This window comes from Rhinoraja longicauda, chromosome 29 (genome assembly GCF_053455715.1).
Source record: "Rhinoraja longicauda isolate Sanriku21f chromosome 29, sRhiLon1.1, whole genome shotgun sequence".
In the NCBI taxonomy this organism is placed as follows: domain Eukaryota; kingdom Metazoa; phylum Chordata; class Chondrichthyes; order Rajiformes; family Arhynchobatidae; genus Rhinoraja; species Rhinoraja longicauda.
In genome coordinates this window covers 6,516,849-6,532,406 of record NC_135981.1, presented here as the reverse complement: position 1 = coordinate 6,532,406, position 15,558 = coordinate 6,516,849, and the positions used below count along the sequence as shown (strand labels likewise).

The window sequence follows — 15,558 nt, the reverse complement described above, 5'->3', positions numbered from 1 at the left end:
AAGCCATCCAAGATTTTTCGGGTTTTGTTTCAGATTGGCAAGACTACAGACAGTAAATGTATTCACTAGTTTAGCGGGAAAACCTGTAATTTTTCTATTTCCTATTTTTCTGCTTTCTCCCAGGGTTGCTATCATGAACCTGATCTTGGAGCAGATGTGTGCCGATGTCTTGCAACAGACAGCAACCTCCATAAAGTTTCCCACAGCAAACCTGGGCCCCATCCCATACCGCAACCTGCTGCCAGTGAAGAAGCCAATTAAGGAGGTGCTCATTACCAATTTCAACAATGTACTGAATAAAGGCTGGGTCGACAGCCGCTCCATCCACGTGTTTGAGGCGCTGCTGCATATGGGAGGAGTATACTGGTTCTGCAATAACTTGGTCAAGGTTGGTGGACATGTTGAGGAAGATTTGTGAAATTAGGCAAAAATATTTGTAACCCATCTCTTGGCCTTTGTATTAATCCTTCTTATAGACAGGCATAGATTAAACTTAATCTATTCTAACATAATAAAACAGTTCTAATTCCTAACTACCATCACACACAGCAGGTACGTAACTTTGAAATACATTGATGGCTGCATTTGTTTAAAAAAGTCTTCTATTCAAAAGTGTAAATTTTGTCCCCCCCGACCCCCTCCCCTCCCATTGCAATAGGACAGGTTGCCACAGGATGTGTAAATCTTGGAGGATTTCCAACAGACATCATTTGCTTGTTCTTTATCATTCATTGTTCTTTATCTCCACATCACCGTCTACATCTCTCGTTTCCCTTATCCATAACCAGTCTGAAGAAGGGTCTCGTCCCGAAACGTCACCCATTCCTTCTCTATAGAGATGCTACCTGTCCCGCTGAGTTACTCCATCCATCCTTTTGTGTCTATCTTCAGTTTAAACCAGCATCTGCAGTTCCTTCTTGCACAGCGTTTATTTCTAATTCCCACTGACATAAAATATCAAGCAAAAAAAAAAAAAAATCCTGGAGGAATTTAGTGGGTCAGGCAGCATCTGTGGAGGGAAATAGACAGACGGGTCCAACATTTCGGGTCAGGACTCGTCTTCGGACTGACTGATTTGAAGAAGGGTCCCAACCCATTATGTCATCTGCCCATTACCCTTTTCAGTTGCTGCTTGGCCGGCTGAGTTCTACCATCTCTTTCTATTTTTCTCTGGATTCCAGCATCTGCAGCCTTTTGTGTCATCATAAAATATTAGTCTGAATATATTTATTCGCAAGTACAGTTATAGAAACGAGGGAATTTGAGATTGCAATTCCTACTTTAGCTACAACTTTATAATCAGCTGAGTGTGTGTATGACAAGCCTTGTATTTTAATAAAATTGTTCTATCTAGAAGCAATAGATTTTCTAGCTGCTTTAAACTCTTACTTCAGCAGTTGGGTGATATATTTCCTATAATTTAACCTGTTATTCTGGGCTGATGTTTTGTGCAAGAAAATGATTACTTTTGGATTCTTGCACTCTAATGCCAATATTTTTAAATCTAAAATGCTGTTAATTTTTGTGCGACTCCATGAGGTTGAAAGTTTTAGCCCGTCTCGTCTCTTATTGAGAACAATTATCAACGACGTCACCGACTAATCGCCTTGTCTATACATTTTGTTTCCCTTTAGGAACTATTGAAGGAGACAAGGAAGGAACACTGCTACAAAGCTGTTGAGCTCCTGCACAGTGTGTTTTGTTTGGACATGCAACAGATCACCTTAGTCCTGCTGGGTCATATCCTGCCTGGGCTCCTGACCAATTCCTTGAAGTGGCAGACGCTCATGGATCCACCTGGAAGAGCTCTCGCCAAGTATTCTCTTTTATTATTATCTTAACCATTCCTGTTACTCACTTGAAGCCGCTACTACCGTACATTTTCTTTATTCTGTTTGATTAAACAAAAAACTTAGGGGGCTAGAATTACAAAGAACTGGCAAATCGTAAAAAAGTTCTCTCTCCTTTTTGAAGTTCCGCTTTCTTATATTTGAGATATGAACTTTGCAAGAATTGAAAAGTAACCCAAGGTATTGCCCAGATATTGTAATGATAAATCAAAATTAATTCCTGGCGTTTTTATTCTTCACTTTTCGGCCTTGTTTCCCTTCTCACCTCTGCAAGGTGTGGCCCCTTACTGGGAAACATTTCCTTGGATATCAATAATGTTCCTGCACCTCTGTGTGAAATGATGTGGTTTGTATTGGCAGTACATTCAATACTCAAAGAAATCTCAGAGCATCTTTAATTCTCATTTGATTTGGCGCACACGAACGTGGGCGTTGCAGCTGGGACTTTCCTCTCCTTGAGATGCATTTCTAACTGTAGTTTGGTACCTCAACATCAAATACTATTTCATTTAACTTCTCAAGCTGCAAAATGAATTCTTCACTCTATCCTAAATAACAGGCAGTAAGCTCCTGTTAGTGTAATCATAAAGTAACTGTCCCTTTGCCCCATCTTGCCCGTAGTCATTCAGAGTACTTTACTGAGCGGGTCTCAATGCCTGCATTTGGTCTATATCACACTAAATCTTCTCTTAATATTAAAATAATATTAATTTTCCCTTATTGACTCAATTGCTTGGTTCTGGGAGAAATTCCATTATTTTACCGGCTTCTTCTGTTTATTGCAGGCTCTCGGTCTGGTGTTCTCTGAGTTCTCATTCCTCTCATAACAAGGGTCAGGCCACAGCCAAGCAGAGGAAAAGACACAGAGAGGATATTGAGGTGAGAACAGTACCTTTTCAAAAGGAACATCCATCAGTGTATTGTTTCTGTTAGAAAAATAAATCAGTAATAATATTGATCTGTAACCTTTAAAATTGATTATGTTATGAAAACGATTCATAGAATTGAATTTTTTTCCCAGAGAAAATGGGATCTTCCATTAATATAAGCATATTTCACATTTATGGGATGTTCAAAAATGCATAATTGTCATCCTTAAACTAATACTGTTGCATTAAATTTCCTCTGCATCCTCTCTACTTATTAAGTAAGTTTTTTGGTGAATTAGTTGCAAGAATTATTTTATTTTATCGAGTTGAAATAAAGGATTTCTGAGGCTTAACTGCAAAGCCCATATGTGGAATGAACCTGATCTAGTTGGATGTACAGACATTCCATAACCCCAACATTTCAGCGTGATCATATCACAGGATTGTCCAACTACAGTAGTCTGTCCCAAATATGTGCTGCGCCTTGCTGAATTTCTAAACCGCAGTAAAGTTGCCCTATTCTGTGGTAAGGTGGCTTGTTCCACGAGAGTTTGATTAAAAGAGAAACTGACTAATAGGTTAGAAGTGAAAGAATACCTTTTGTAACTACATTCCCCGAATCACACTTAAACTTGTATGTGGTGAAGGTGCACATGAGTCAGTTGTGTTAATAGTGGGCTGCTGACACCCAACAATTTTTCACACACTCCATTCAGCCTTCAACAGTCAGCAGTAAAAAACAAATGGCAAAGAAAGAACATTTTTTCACTGAGGTTATTGTAATGTCAGCCAAAAATGGACCAGAAATTTCACGGCTGTTCAGAGATTCACCAATTTACCAATAGCATTCCGTGTAGCATGGTGGGACCGCGGTAGAATTGCTGATTTACAGCGCCAGAGACCTGGGTTCAGTCCTGATTGCTGGTGCTTGTCGGTACGGAGTTTGTGCGTTCTCCCCGTGAGCTGCGTGGGTGTTCTCCGGAATCTTCGATTTCCTCCCCCACTCCAATGACCTACAGATTTGTAGGTTGATTGGTGTGGTATAATTATAAATTGTCCCTAGTGTGTGTAGATTAGTGTTAACATGAGGGGATTGCTGGCTCGGTGGGCCGAAGAGCTTGTTTCTGCTCGGACAAAATCTTCCTTGTGTATCTTTGGTAAAGTGATAGTCGCTGGTTGTATTTAAAATAACAATTTGAGTAGCACTGAGCCACCCTAATTTACAAATTAAGTGGATCATCAAAAGAACGGTGAAATGTAAAACTTGGGCTTCTGTTTCAACAGGACTACATCAATTTGTTTCCTCTGGATGATAGCCAGCCATCAAAACTGTTACGATTGTTAAGCTCAAATGAAGAGGATCCAAATATCCTTTCCAGTCCCGGTAGGTGCTCTTGATTCAAATCACGTCCTAGCCCAATAAAGAGCACTGGGTTATTAAAAGTGTGGGTGCACTAATATATTATGTTGCAGCTTTCCATTTAGGAAGATTAGTGAGTAGAAGTGAAACCGGATGTATTTTAAATAATGCTACAATATGAGAGTGTAAGATGATGTACATTAGCAACAGGAGTTCCACAAATTTAGGAACCATGATTTCAGACACATGGCATTTTCCTCCAGAGAGTCCTTACTGTGGACTATATGTTAGATGTCTTTAATGGAGTGGGCTTATGTGCAGATTGCAATCAACAGCTATAGTGAAATACAGTCTACCCTCATTATTATGGAGCTCTAAAACAGATTTCAGTTGTGACAGATGGAGCATCCCCATAGTAATCAGACACCACCGTTTCTTTAAGAACACATGCTGCGATTTACACTGCGGAAGGCCGTGGAAACTGACAAGCGATTGCTTCGATCGACACTTTTTTTTAGATTTTAGAGATACAGTGCAGAAACAGGCCCTTCGGCCCACCGGGTCCGCGCCGCCCCGCGATCCCCGCTATCCTACACCCACTAGGGACAATTTTTACATTTGCCCAGCCAATTAACCTACATGCCTGTATGTCTGAAGATCTCGGAGAAAACCCACGCAGGTCACGGGGAGAACGTACAAACTCCGTACAGACGGCGCCCGTAGTCAGGATCGAACCTGAGTCTCCGGCGCTGCATTCGCTGTAAGGCAGCAACTCTACCGCTGCGCCACCGTGCCGCCCTTGTGCAATGATAACCTATTAAACAATGTATCAAATAGTCTAGTATTTTTAACTTGCAGTAACAAAAAATACATTTTTTGCTATTAAAAAGAACATTATTTAAAAACAATTTGTCGCTTCACGGAGTGATTGCTAAGTGGGTTGGAGCGAATCCCTTAGTCAGTTATAGCGGGCAGTCGACAATAATGGACACCATTTCCACCTTCCCTATGGTCCATTATATCTGTAGGATTATCTGTCTGAACCTTGACCTGAGAGAGTAAAAGATGCATCCCTGCCAGTGATTCAGTGGTTTACTGTGACCGCACAAAGTTTGCTTTTTTTTAGCAGCGTGATAATCTGTTCACCGTTAATTTTGTTTCGTTGGGATCCACAGTGGATCAGCGTTGCCATATTTTAGAATTTCATAAAAAATATAAGTAAAACATGCAATCCCTTCTGCCGGCTCCATCTTTTTTTGTCATAGTATATTTCTTATGAAATTCTAAAATATGGCAATGCTGAGGTTACTTTACTAACCTTGTATCCCTCTGTTCCCTTATTGATGAAAACCTATCAAACTGTTGCGTACTAGCAACAGGAACGGGGTACTGATTTTGATTTTACTGATAAAGCAGGAACGGGGCACTGATTTTGGATGATCAGCCATGATCATATTGAATGGCGGTGCTGGCTCGAAGGGCTGAATGGCCTACTCCTGCACCTAATTTCTATGTACTATCGTCCAATTTCCTTTTGTGTGTGCTGAAGGCTGCGCTCTGCCGGTATGGGCTATCCCGATTAGTTGATTCAAGTTCTTAGATTAAAGTTGGTGGAGCCAATCTTCGGAATCTTCAGGCATGCCCAAGGCTCTTATTTGACTAAAACTGTCAGCTTGCTAGCAAAACCACCATCACAATATTCTATGTGTAGGAAGAAAATGCAGATGCTGGTTTAAACCGAAGATAGACACAAAAAGCTGGAGTAACTCAGCGGATGAGGCAGCATCTCTGGAGAAAAGGATGAGGTGACTTGTCTCGACCCAAAACGTCACCTATTCCTTTTCTCCAGAGATGCTGCCTGGCCCACTGAGTCACTCCAGCTTTTTGTGTTTATCACAATATTCTAGTTAAGTATCTCATCAAGACACTAAATTTATTCAAGCATTAATTTGTATGCTTATATTGAATACGAAAGGGAAAGAAATCTGTCTCTTATTCCCTGATCTCTCCCTCCAATTCTCATTCATGGGTTTGCCTGATTGTTCAATTATGTTTCTTTGTGGAAATGCGGCCTGCTGAGCTCGGCTGTTAATAATCACATCTGCTCCACAGAGTTAACTTTACTTCCATCATCAGGCATGCTGTCATATAGCTAGCACAAGACCAATTAAAAAGCACTTTGTTTACTTCTCATTCTTCCCATGAATATGTTCAAATATTTTGACAATTCAGTTCTCCTTTGCAATTTTTTTTTTTTGCATTGTAAGTCTGGGCTCTGGCCTCTTTAGATTTTCTCTACTTCTCCTGCGTAGCTGTTTTAGTCATTGTTCTGATTGTTTTATAATTATTTCAATGTTTGACGTTTAGGTGACCGTTCAATGAGCAGCTCACTGACTGCCTCTCAGCTTCACAACATAAACATGAGAGATCCCTTGAACAGAGTATTGGGTAAGTTCTGGGTGTTCATTCAAGCCCATTCAGGTGTGTGCTGTGTGTGCATTTGAGTTCGGAGTTGTATTTAACTGACATTAAATTGCATTGCTGTGTTTAAATGGTCCCACAGATCCTGTAGAAAAACTAAGTTGTTGGTTCCCTCTTGAGATTGTGATTTTAATTTTGTGTTTTATTTTGACCTATTTCATAATCAGATATTCTGCAACCCATTAATTGCTGTTTCATTACTAGGCATGTCTATATTGTGAGACACACCTAAGTCGACTCTGCACTACTTTCATGCCCTTTTTGATGATCAGAAATATCAAGAATCAGTTGAAACATATTTATAATGAGAAGTTTAGAGTTATCCTCATACAATGAAATAATTCGAAAACATTAAACTTGTATAAATTCCTAATTAAAATTAAAAACATTCAGTTTGCCGTTCCCACGGGGCAGCAACTACATTCAGGTGAATGGGGCAGGGCTAGGTGTACCATCTGTGACCGGTACAAAACTGAGGGACAATTTATGAAATTTAACCAAAATTTATTAATTTAATGAAATTAATTTTATTTATTTATTAAATAATTATTTATTTATTTAATAATTTATCAAAATTGATTTATGAAATTTAACCCTCAGCCAAGTAATATCAGGAACCACTCAAGGAGTCAGTGCATCTGCATCTAATCTCCAGTGAATTGTGTACTTCAGTGCTGCAAACACGCAGCCACAATGTGAAGTGGAACAAGTCCGGTTTTTTTCTGAGAATTTGCCAGCTGGACACATCAGCACATTCTAGCCTAATATATTGAAAAGTGAAAATAACTGCCTTTATTTTCTAGTATTCCCTAACCTATTCAGAATATAAAACTCCAAGTCTAAATTCCTGCCAAAACTCATTTTATCATATCATATCATATATATACAGCCGGAAACAGGCCTTTTCGGCCCACCAAGTCCGTGCCGCCCAGCGATCCCCGTACATTAACACTATCCTACACCCACTAGGGACAATTTTTACATTTACCCAGCCAATTAACCTACATACCTGTACGTCTTTGGAGTGTGGGAGGAAACCGAAGATCTCGGAGAAAACCCACGCAGGTCACGGGGAGAACGTACAAACTCCTTACAGTGCAGCACCCGTAGTCAGGATCGAACCTGAGTCTCCGGCGCTGCATTCGCTGTAAAGCAGCAACTCTACCGCTGCGCTACCGTGCCGCCCGTGTTTTGAAGCCGTGTTTCAGTAATGGTGTACTTCTTTACATTCAGTGGACAAAGAGACAGAAGTACAGCCATTTCTACTTTGTTCAGCTGAAGAAAATCTAAATTGTATTACGTTTCATCTCATTAATGTCTCGGGAGAGTCGTTCAGATTCAACAGAATGCCAAATGTCCCTCCACTGACACTGCTGAATTTGAACCAAAAGCTGGAATAAAAGATGCAATAACCTGTTAACTTTCTCTACTATCTTTTCAGCAAACTTGTTCCTCTTGATTTCCACAATCCTGAGCTCAAAGGTGGCTGGTCCACATACACAGTTTGTTCAGTGGTTTATGGAAGAATGTGTCGAGTGCTTGGACCAAGGAAGTCGCGGTAGCATTCTCCAGTTCATGCCTTTTACCATGGTGAGTCAGATCTTTAAATCACTAGATCACTAAGAAAAATAATTGAAAAATTAGTGCTTTAAATTATTTAATCTATATCCATGCTCATTGTTTAGCAATAAATGCTATAAAACTGGCATACAAAACTAGTCTTTTTTTTTAGATCCCTTAATTGTGTATTGATACAGGTTTAGAATATTTGAGCTGTTCAACTGTGTAGTCCCATCAAATTATTATAGGCATTTAGCTACAGCATCTATTTATCTGTACTTGTCTTAAAATAAGACTTGTCTTAAAAACTCGTTCAGAGTGGTCAGAATCCTTTAAAAGAAGGAAACCATGTCAATAATTCCCTTTTATTCCTTCCCACTTTGCCATGAAAATGGTCATGTGTCAAGTCAGTGAACTTTGCACTTAATTTGTATGAGAACTCGTTACGTCAATGTCCCTTTGCTAGTTCAGAATAGTGTATGTTAGTTAATGATCCATTCACATTCCACTTGCCACTTATTCTCATCAAAGAACAAAACAACTACAACTTTGAATTTCCAAAGGATTTGTGAACTTTTCCCTGGAACCCTCATGGGGAAATCGTCTCAATGGAATCTCCCTTTCTGTCATTTTAATGCCTTGTCTCTTGTTCATTGAAATGGCCCTAAAATGGCTATGAATAGATCAACATGCTGGCACTTAACTTTATTGTTGAAAGACACAATTTTGTGGGCATCAGTATTCTTCACAAGTGGACATTTTTCTACGCAAGTGTAAATATTGAGAGTTGGGGTGGGTTACCATTTCAATTTAGATTTAGAGATACAGCGCGGAAACAGGCCCTTCGGCCCACCGAGTCCGCGCCGCCCAGTGATCCCCGCACATTAACACTATCCTACACACACTAGGGACAATTTTTACATTTTACCCAGTCAATTAACCTACATACCTGTACGTCTTTGGAGTGTGGGAGGAAACCGAAGATCTCGGAGAAAACCCACGCAGGTCACGGGGAGAACGTACAAACTTCGTACAGACGGTGCCCATAGTCAGGATCGAACCTGAGTCTCAGGCACTGCATTCGCTGTAAGGCAGCAACTCTACCGCTGCGCCACCGTGCCGCTTTAATGATCCTTCATGAGAACTAACTGCACCAGCCTGGATAACACTCCAATGAAGAATTGAATGGAAAATGTATTGCTGAAGGTGCTGTTTGTTGGCTGAGGTTTAATCCCAGGCCATTTGTGTGCCTCTGGGTAATAATCATAAATGCTCCCAAGAGAATCGGGGAAGTTCTCCCTGCGATAGACACAAAGTGCTGGAGTATCTCAGTGGGTCAGGCAGCATCTCTGGAGAAAATAGATGGGTGACGTTTTGGGTCGGGATCTTTGATATAAACCAACACCTGCAGTTCTTTATTTCTATGGTTCTCCCTGTGTCCTTGTCAGCTTATTCATCAACTAAAACCAAATTAAAAAACTCTGCTTATTTGTGTTTATGAGAATTTGTCGTGAACCAATTGACTGATCAAGTCAAATTAATCTAAAGGGTCTGTAAAAAGTTTTGGGTATCTTGAGGTTGTGAGAGGTGCGACATTAAATGCATGTGTTATTTTTGTTATTCCATATTTTATAGTCATCTTTCAAAATACAACATTCTCACATTTTAATTACATTGCAGCATAAAGTAGTGATGGTTTATATGATTGTTTTTTGGAAAGTGATTTTTTTTGGTCTAAACTTTGCAAGGGCTTTGTTTTTAGAAGTTGACAGCTGCAAAATATATATTTTCAGTTTCTCTTCTTTGTAACCAAAGACCGTAAGTAATGTTGTCTAATTGAGGGTTCTTGCAAGTAAAAATTACTGCAAATTTCAAGAGTAAGTTCTTGCTTACCAGTATCTTTTACAATTGTAAAGGGCCCTAGTGAGACTGCACCTGGAGTACTGTGTGCAGTTTTGGTCTCCAAATATGAGGAAGGATATTCTTGCTATTGAGGGCGTGCAGCGTAGGTTTACTAAGTTAATTCCCGGAATGGCGGGACTGTCATATGTTTAAAGACTGGAGTGACTAGGCGTGTATACACTGGAATTTAGAAGGATGAGAGGAGATCTTATCGAAAAGTATAAGATTATTAAGGGGTTGGACACGTTAGAGGCAGGTAACATGTTCCCAATGTTGGGGGAGTCCAGAACAAGGGGCCACAGTTTAAGAATAAGGCGGTAGGCCATTTAGAACTGAGATGAGGAAAAACTTTTTCAGTCAGAGAGTTGTGAATCTGTGGAATTCTCTGCCTCAGAAGGCAGTGGAGACCAATTCTCTGAATGCATTCAAGAGAGAGCTAGATAGAGCTCTTAAGGATAGCGGAGTCGGGGTATGGCGAAAAGGCAGGAACGGGGTACTGATTGAGAATGATCAGCCATGGTCACATTGAATGGCCGTGCTGGCTCGAAGGGCCGAAGGGCCTCCTCCTGCACCTATTGTCTATTGTTTATTCAAATGTTTTTGTTTTCTTTTCATTGACACTGATATTTTTTTTTCCTGAAATAGGTTTCTGAACTCATGAAGTTGCCTGCCCTATCCAAACCAAAGACGGTGCTTGCTATAACTGATTTGGGCCTCCCTCTGGGACGTAGGGTTGCCGCAAAGGCGATTGCTTCACTTTAAAGGCCGGTCTGGTGAGTGGGCACGTGATACAGTGGTGTTGGCTTCATGCAAGAACAGATTACACAGCCTCTTGAATCTTTTCTGCTTGCACTGAAAGTATCGATGATCTTTGATCCCCACGTTCCTCTGTTCTCCCACTGCTGAGAAACCTTTCATTCTCAGCCCCCTTGTGCTCAACATCTGAGCATCCAAAGAGAAATCCAAAACTTCACAATCTAACACATCAAGAAACACATCTCAGTGTTGCTCCTTATGTCCCCTAGCAGTGGACATCTTGGCCAGTGGAATCAGTCTTTGGGCATCGACCCTGTTAACCCCTATCAAAATGCTGTATCTCTCGTTCTTCTAAACTCCAGAAAGTATAGACGAATCATATTCCATTTCTCTTCATTGTGCAACCCACTCGTTCCAGGAATAAATCTTGTAAATCGCTGCTGCAAGACAATTATAGTCCTCTTTACGTGCCGAGCCCAAGACTACACGCACTACTCCATTTGTGGGACTGCATGGTGGCACAGCCATTGGAACCACTGCCTCGCAGTGCCGGAGACCAGTGTTCAGTCCAGTCCTGACCTTGGGTACTGTCTGCGTGGAGTTCCCTTTGTGAACCCACATGGGTTTCCTCCCATGTCCCAATATAGCTTAAGTGGCCAATGGAAATTGTCTCTTGTGTATAGGTGAGTGGGTGGAATCTGAGGGTGGTGGGGGTGCTGTGTCCAAAACAATGTAGAGAATAATTAGGATTAATGTAGGATTAGCATAGTTGAGGAATGATGGTGGGCATGACTTTGATAGGCCAAAGGGCCTGATTCCATCTTATATCGCTCTGATTCTATGAGCAAAGCCCAGTAAAATGTCTTCAACCTCCTTGCTTTTGCATTTCAATGTTTTTGGCTTACTAAATTCTTATTGTATCTACATGTTTTGTTACTGTACCTTAGAGCCTAGTACACCATAATTTACAAGCTTTCCTACAATTTCTATTCCTACTAAAGATTATTTTTTTGGTTGGTTTATTTCCATATACACCAGGGTGCCATGAAATTCCTCATTCCCATTCTCTTACAACCCTGTGATCCCTGTACTTTAAGATTACTGGCTGTTCATATCATAGAAACATAGAAAATAGGTGCAGGAGTAGGCCATTCAGCCCTTCGAGCCTGCACCGCCATTCAATATGATCATGGCTGATCATCCAGCTCAATAACCTGTACCTGCCTTCTCTCCATACCCCCTGATCCCTTTAGCCACAAGGGCCACATCTAACTCCCTCTTAAATATAGCCAATGAACTGGCCTCAACTACCTTCTGTGGCAGAGAATTCCACAGACTCACCACTCTCTGTGTGAAGAAATGTTTTCTCATCTCGGTCCTAAAAGACTTCCCCCTTATCCTTAAGCTGTGACCCCTGGTTCTGGACTTCCCCAACATCGGGAACAATCTTCCCGCATCTAGCCTCTCCAACCCCCTAAGAATTTTATATGTTTCTATAAGATCCCCCATCAGTCTTCTAAATTCCAGCGAGTATAAGCCTAGTCTATCCAGTCTTTCTTCATATGAAAGTCCCGCCATCCCAGGGATCAATCTGGTGAACCTTCTCTGTACTCCCTCTAAGGCAAGAACGTCTTTCCTCAGATTAGGCTGTATCAACTTGTACATTTGTAACATTTGCTGCTAAAATAAGAAATTAGCACAGCATATCAGAATAGCACGTTTGGCCATGACCTTGGCAAAAATATACGGTAACATTTTTCATTGAATTGTAAAATGAGAGACAGTTTTATACAATATGTTGTTATGGTCACCAACTTGAACTTCTCTTCCTATCCACAGTTTCCCTGCTGGAACACGATTACACATTTGTTTACATGTTATCTGTGAAAAGCAGACATAAAAATGTCGAGCTGCTTGGAGTTCTGCATAAATACGAGGTGGAGGCAAAGATATTCTGGTCCACGGCAGCCTACTGCTTTCACTTCCGTTCTATGTACTGAGAATGCCCTTGTCTCATCAGATCCTGCAGCTTGAACTTGTTGGATTAAGACTTCCAGATCCTTGGTGACAAAGACTTGGGAATGAAGGGCTCGACTGCCTAAATGCGGTATTACATGCATGGGCTGCCTCAGACCAAGCCCCAGGCAAGAAATAGATGCGGAAAAGACTTCTGGCAATCTAAGTCAACCCTTCTGATTTGCTACCAAACCAGAAAATAGCTATGGATGTTCCTGAATGACTGTAAATCAGAAATTCTAATCCAATTGTTTATTTTTAAATGTTTTTATCAAAAGCAAAATATGTAAGATCACTTAACAATTAAATAAAAACATTTAAATCAATTTAAACTAAAAAGGGACAGTGTTGGAATAACTCAGTGGCTCAGGCAGCATCTCTGGAGAACATAAATAGTTGATGTTTCGGGTCAGGTCTCTGTAGGAGGGTCCTGACCCAATATGCCTCCGATCCACGTTCTCCAGAGATGTTTCCTGACACGAGTTACTCCAGCACTTTGTGTCCTTTGTTGTGTTGTAAACCAGCATCTGCAGTTCCTTGTCTCCATGTTTAAATCATTTGGTTCGATTAGAGTCATACACTGTGGAAACAAGCCTTTCGGTCCAACTTGCCCAAACTCACCAACATGTCCCATCTACACTCGTCCTACCTGCCTGCATATGGCCCATATCCCTCTAAACATGTCCTATCCATGTACTGTCCAAATGTTTCTGAAACATTTAGCTTCAACTTAAACTTAGTGTAATACCTTTTCCCTCATTGCCAATTCCTCCATTCTGCAGTGTTTGTTCTGGGGAATTGTTGCAATTTTATGTTCTGCGATTGGACTCCATAAGGAGTTTATTATAGGAATGCACAAAGCGAAAGTGCAGATGCAGCATGACCAGCAAGTTCAGAACTTTCACATTCAAATGCACACATTGAGGGAAAAAAATGCTGGTATTTCGATGTGGATCATAGCATCATATGACACCATCATAGTATTAAAGTGCTCATAGTATATTTTGCTGTGACTCACTCATAAATTAGCACATAGCGTAGAAAGACCCAGGCCTTAGCATCTGCACTTATTACTGGACCACTAGTTGCAGAAATCTTGGGACATCTTCAATGGCAATATTATTTATGTAACTTTTTATATACATGCATATGATTTTACATTGCCTCCAATCTGTTAATGATGTATCGAGCATTATGTAATATAGCAGTATTTAGCATGTCCACATGTGTCAATTATTTTTACGTGGATAGGAAGAGAAGTCCAATACAAAGTGCTGGAGTAACTCAGCAAGACAGGCTGCATCTCTGGATACAAGGAATGGGTGATGTTTCAGGTCAAGATCCTTCTTCAGACCGGAAAATAGTTTTTTGTTAATATTGTTTAGTATGGTATTGACATCAATTGTTAAAATCCTACGTTACTGAAAGGTGTGCAGTAAATTGCCTAAACAAGAAATGGTCACTATGGACTTGATGGAATTGAACTGAACAAATTTACTTCTTCTTTCGTGTCCATCATTTTACATCACTATCATCGTCCGTCCTGAAGAGGGCACAAGCTTCCGGCGACGATCAGTGAGTGCCTCACTTGTACAGTAGACCATGGTGGCAGCAGAATTAGCTTGGGACACTTCCAGTTTCCAGCCCCGCGACGTGGACACTTCTGCTGTGGGGCCAACAAATTTACTGAAAGCAGATAAAGATGAAATGTTTTTCTTACTAAATATTTAAGGTAATTGCATTTGTCAGGCAGTGGCCAGATTAGTCCTCACATTAATTAAAAGAGTAAATAAAAATACATAAAGTACACTTGTGAAATGCAGAAAACCTGGGCTCATTGGAGAGATTTGTTTTAAAAAAGCAAGAGAGTTTGGATCTTCCTGGTTATTTGAGTGTATAAGATGTGGCTAGAAACGCCCATAGTTGGAGGACTAGAACTACAATCGCCATCAGTACGTGCACTCCACAGGAAACTTGTGAGTACTGATAATGTGATGCCCACAACCTCAAACCAAATGGGGATTGTGACCATAAACAGTTTGACACGAGTTGATCTCTTGATTACTTATTCTTTTGGGAATTTGTTACGCATTCTACATTTTATATTTAAGTCATTTTAAAAATCATAATTAAAATGATATTGAAATCATGGTAAACGGTTCGTGTTTTCCTCGGACAACTGTTTACAAATTATGGTCACCGCTGCTGAAAGATCTGCTGGGATTTCAAAAGAAACAATAAATTGATTTCGTACAAATACTATTTTTGGTGTGAAAAGTTTATTAATCAAATGTTGCATTATGTTTGGTTTTTTGTTGTAAGAACATAAATTGTACATGTCAGTCTGCTGGTTTCATTGTTAATAGGACTGGGGAATTAGTCCATTCTTTCTTCGTCAGTCCAAGATGTTGCTGGGATATATTTTCCAATGATCAACTTGAGTCACAACTGGACTTCACTTTCTGGAAAATCAAAGAGAAGGTAAAATGGTGGGAAAAAAATCCTCCATTATAGACTATAGACAATAGGTGCAGGAGGAGGCCATTCGGCCCTTCGAGCCAGCACCGCCATTCAATGTGATCATGGCTGATCATTCTCAATCAGTACCCCGTTCCTGCCTTCTCCCCATAACCCCTGACTCCGCTATCCTTAAGAGCTCTATCCAGCTCTCTCTTGTTGTTTAACATCCAATGTTTGTTTAACAATTTAGAGGCAAATTAGAGGTTAAAGAGGCAAATGCTGGATTTCACAATGCCAAAATATT

At 40.4% G+C, this 15,558-nt stretch overlaps 1 protein-coding gene across 2 annotated transcripts in view; it reads left to right on the top strand.

The window, feature by feature from the left end:
- med24 (mediator complex subunit 24) overlaps positions 1-15,041 on the top strand; it is a 47,835-nt gene extending 32,794 nt beyond the window's left edge. For both annotated transcript variants that reach the window (XM_078424472.1, XM_078424471.1), the window contains 8 exons: positions 124-388; positions 1,635-1,816; positions 2,636-2,729; positions 4,004-4,103; positions 6,447-6,527; positions 8,002-8,150; positions 10,668-10,795; positions 12,618-15,041. In XM_078424472.1, coding sequence (XP_078280598.1) covers positions 124-388; positions 1,635-1,816; positions 2,636-2,729; positions 4,004-4,103; positions 6,447-6,527; positions 8,002-8,150; positions 10,668-10,784 — 988 coding nt within the window. In that variant the 3' untranslated portion in view covers positions 10,785-10,795; positions 12,618-15,041. The remainder of the gene's footprint in view (positions 1-123; positions 389-1,634; positions 1,817-2,635; positions 2,730-4,003; positions 4,104-6,446; positions 6,528-8,001; positions 8,151-10,667; positions 10,796-12,617) is intronic.
- Positions 15,042-15,558: the final 517 nt, after the last annotated feature.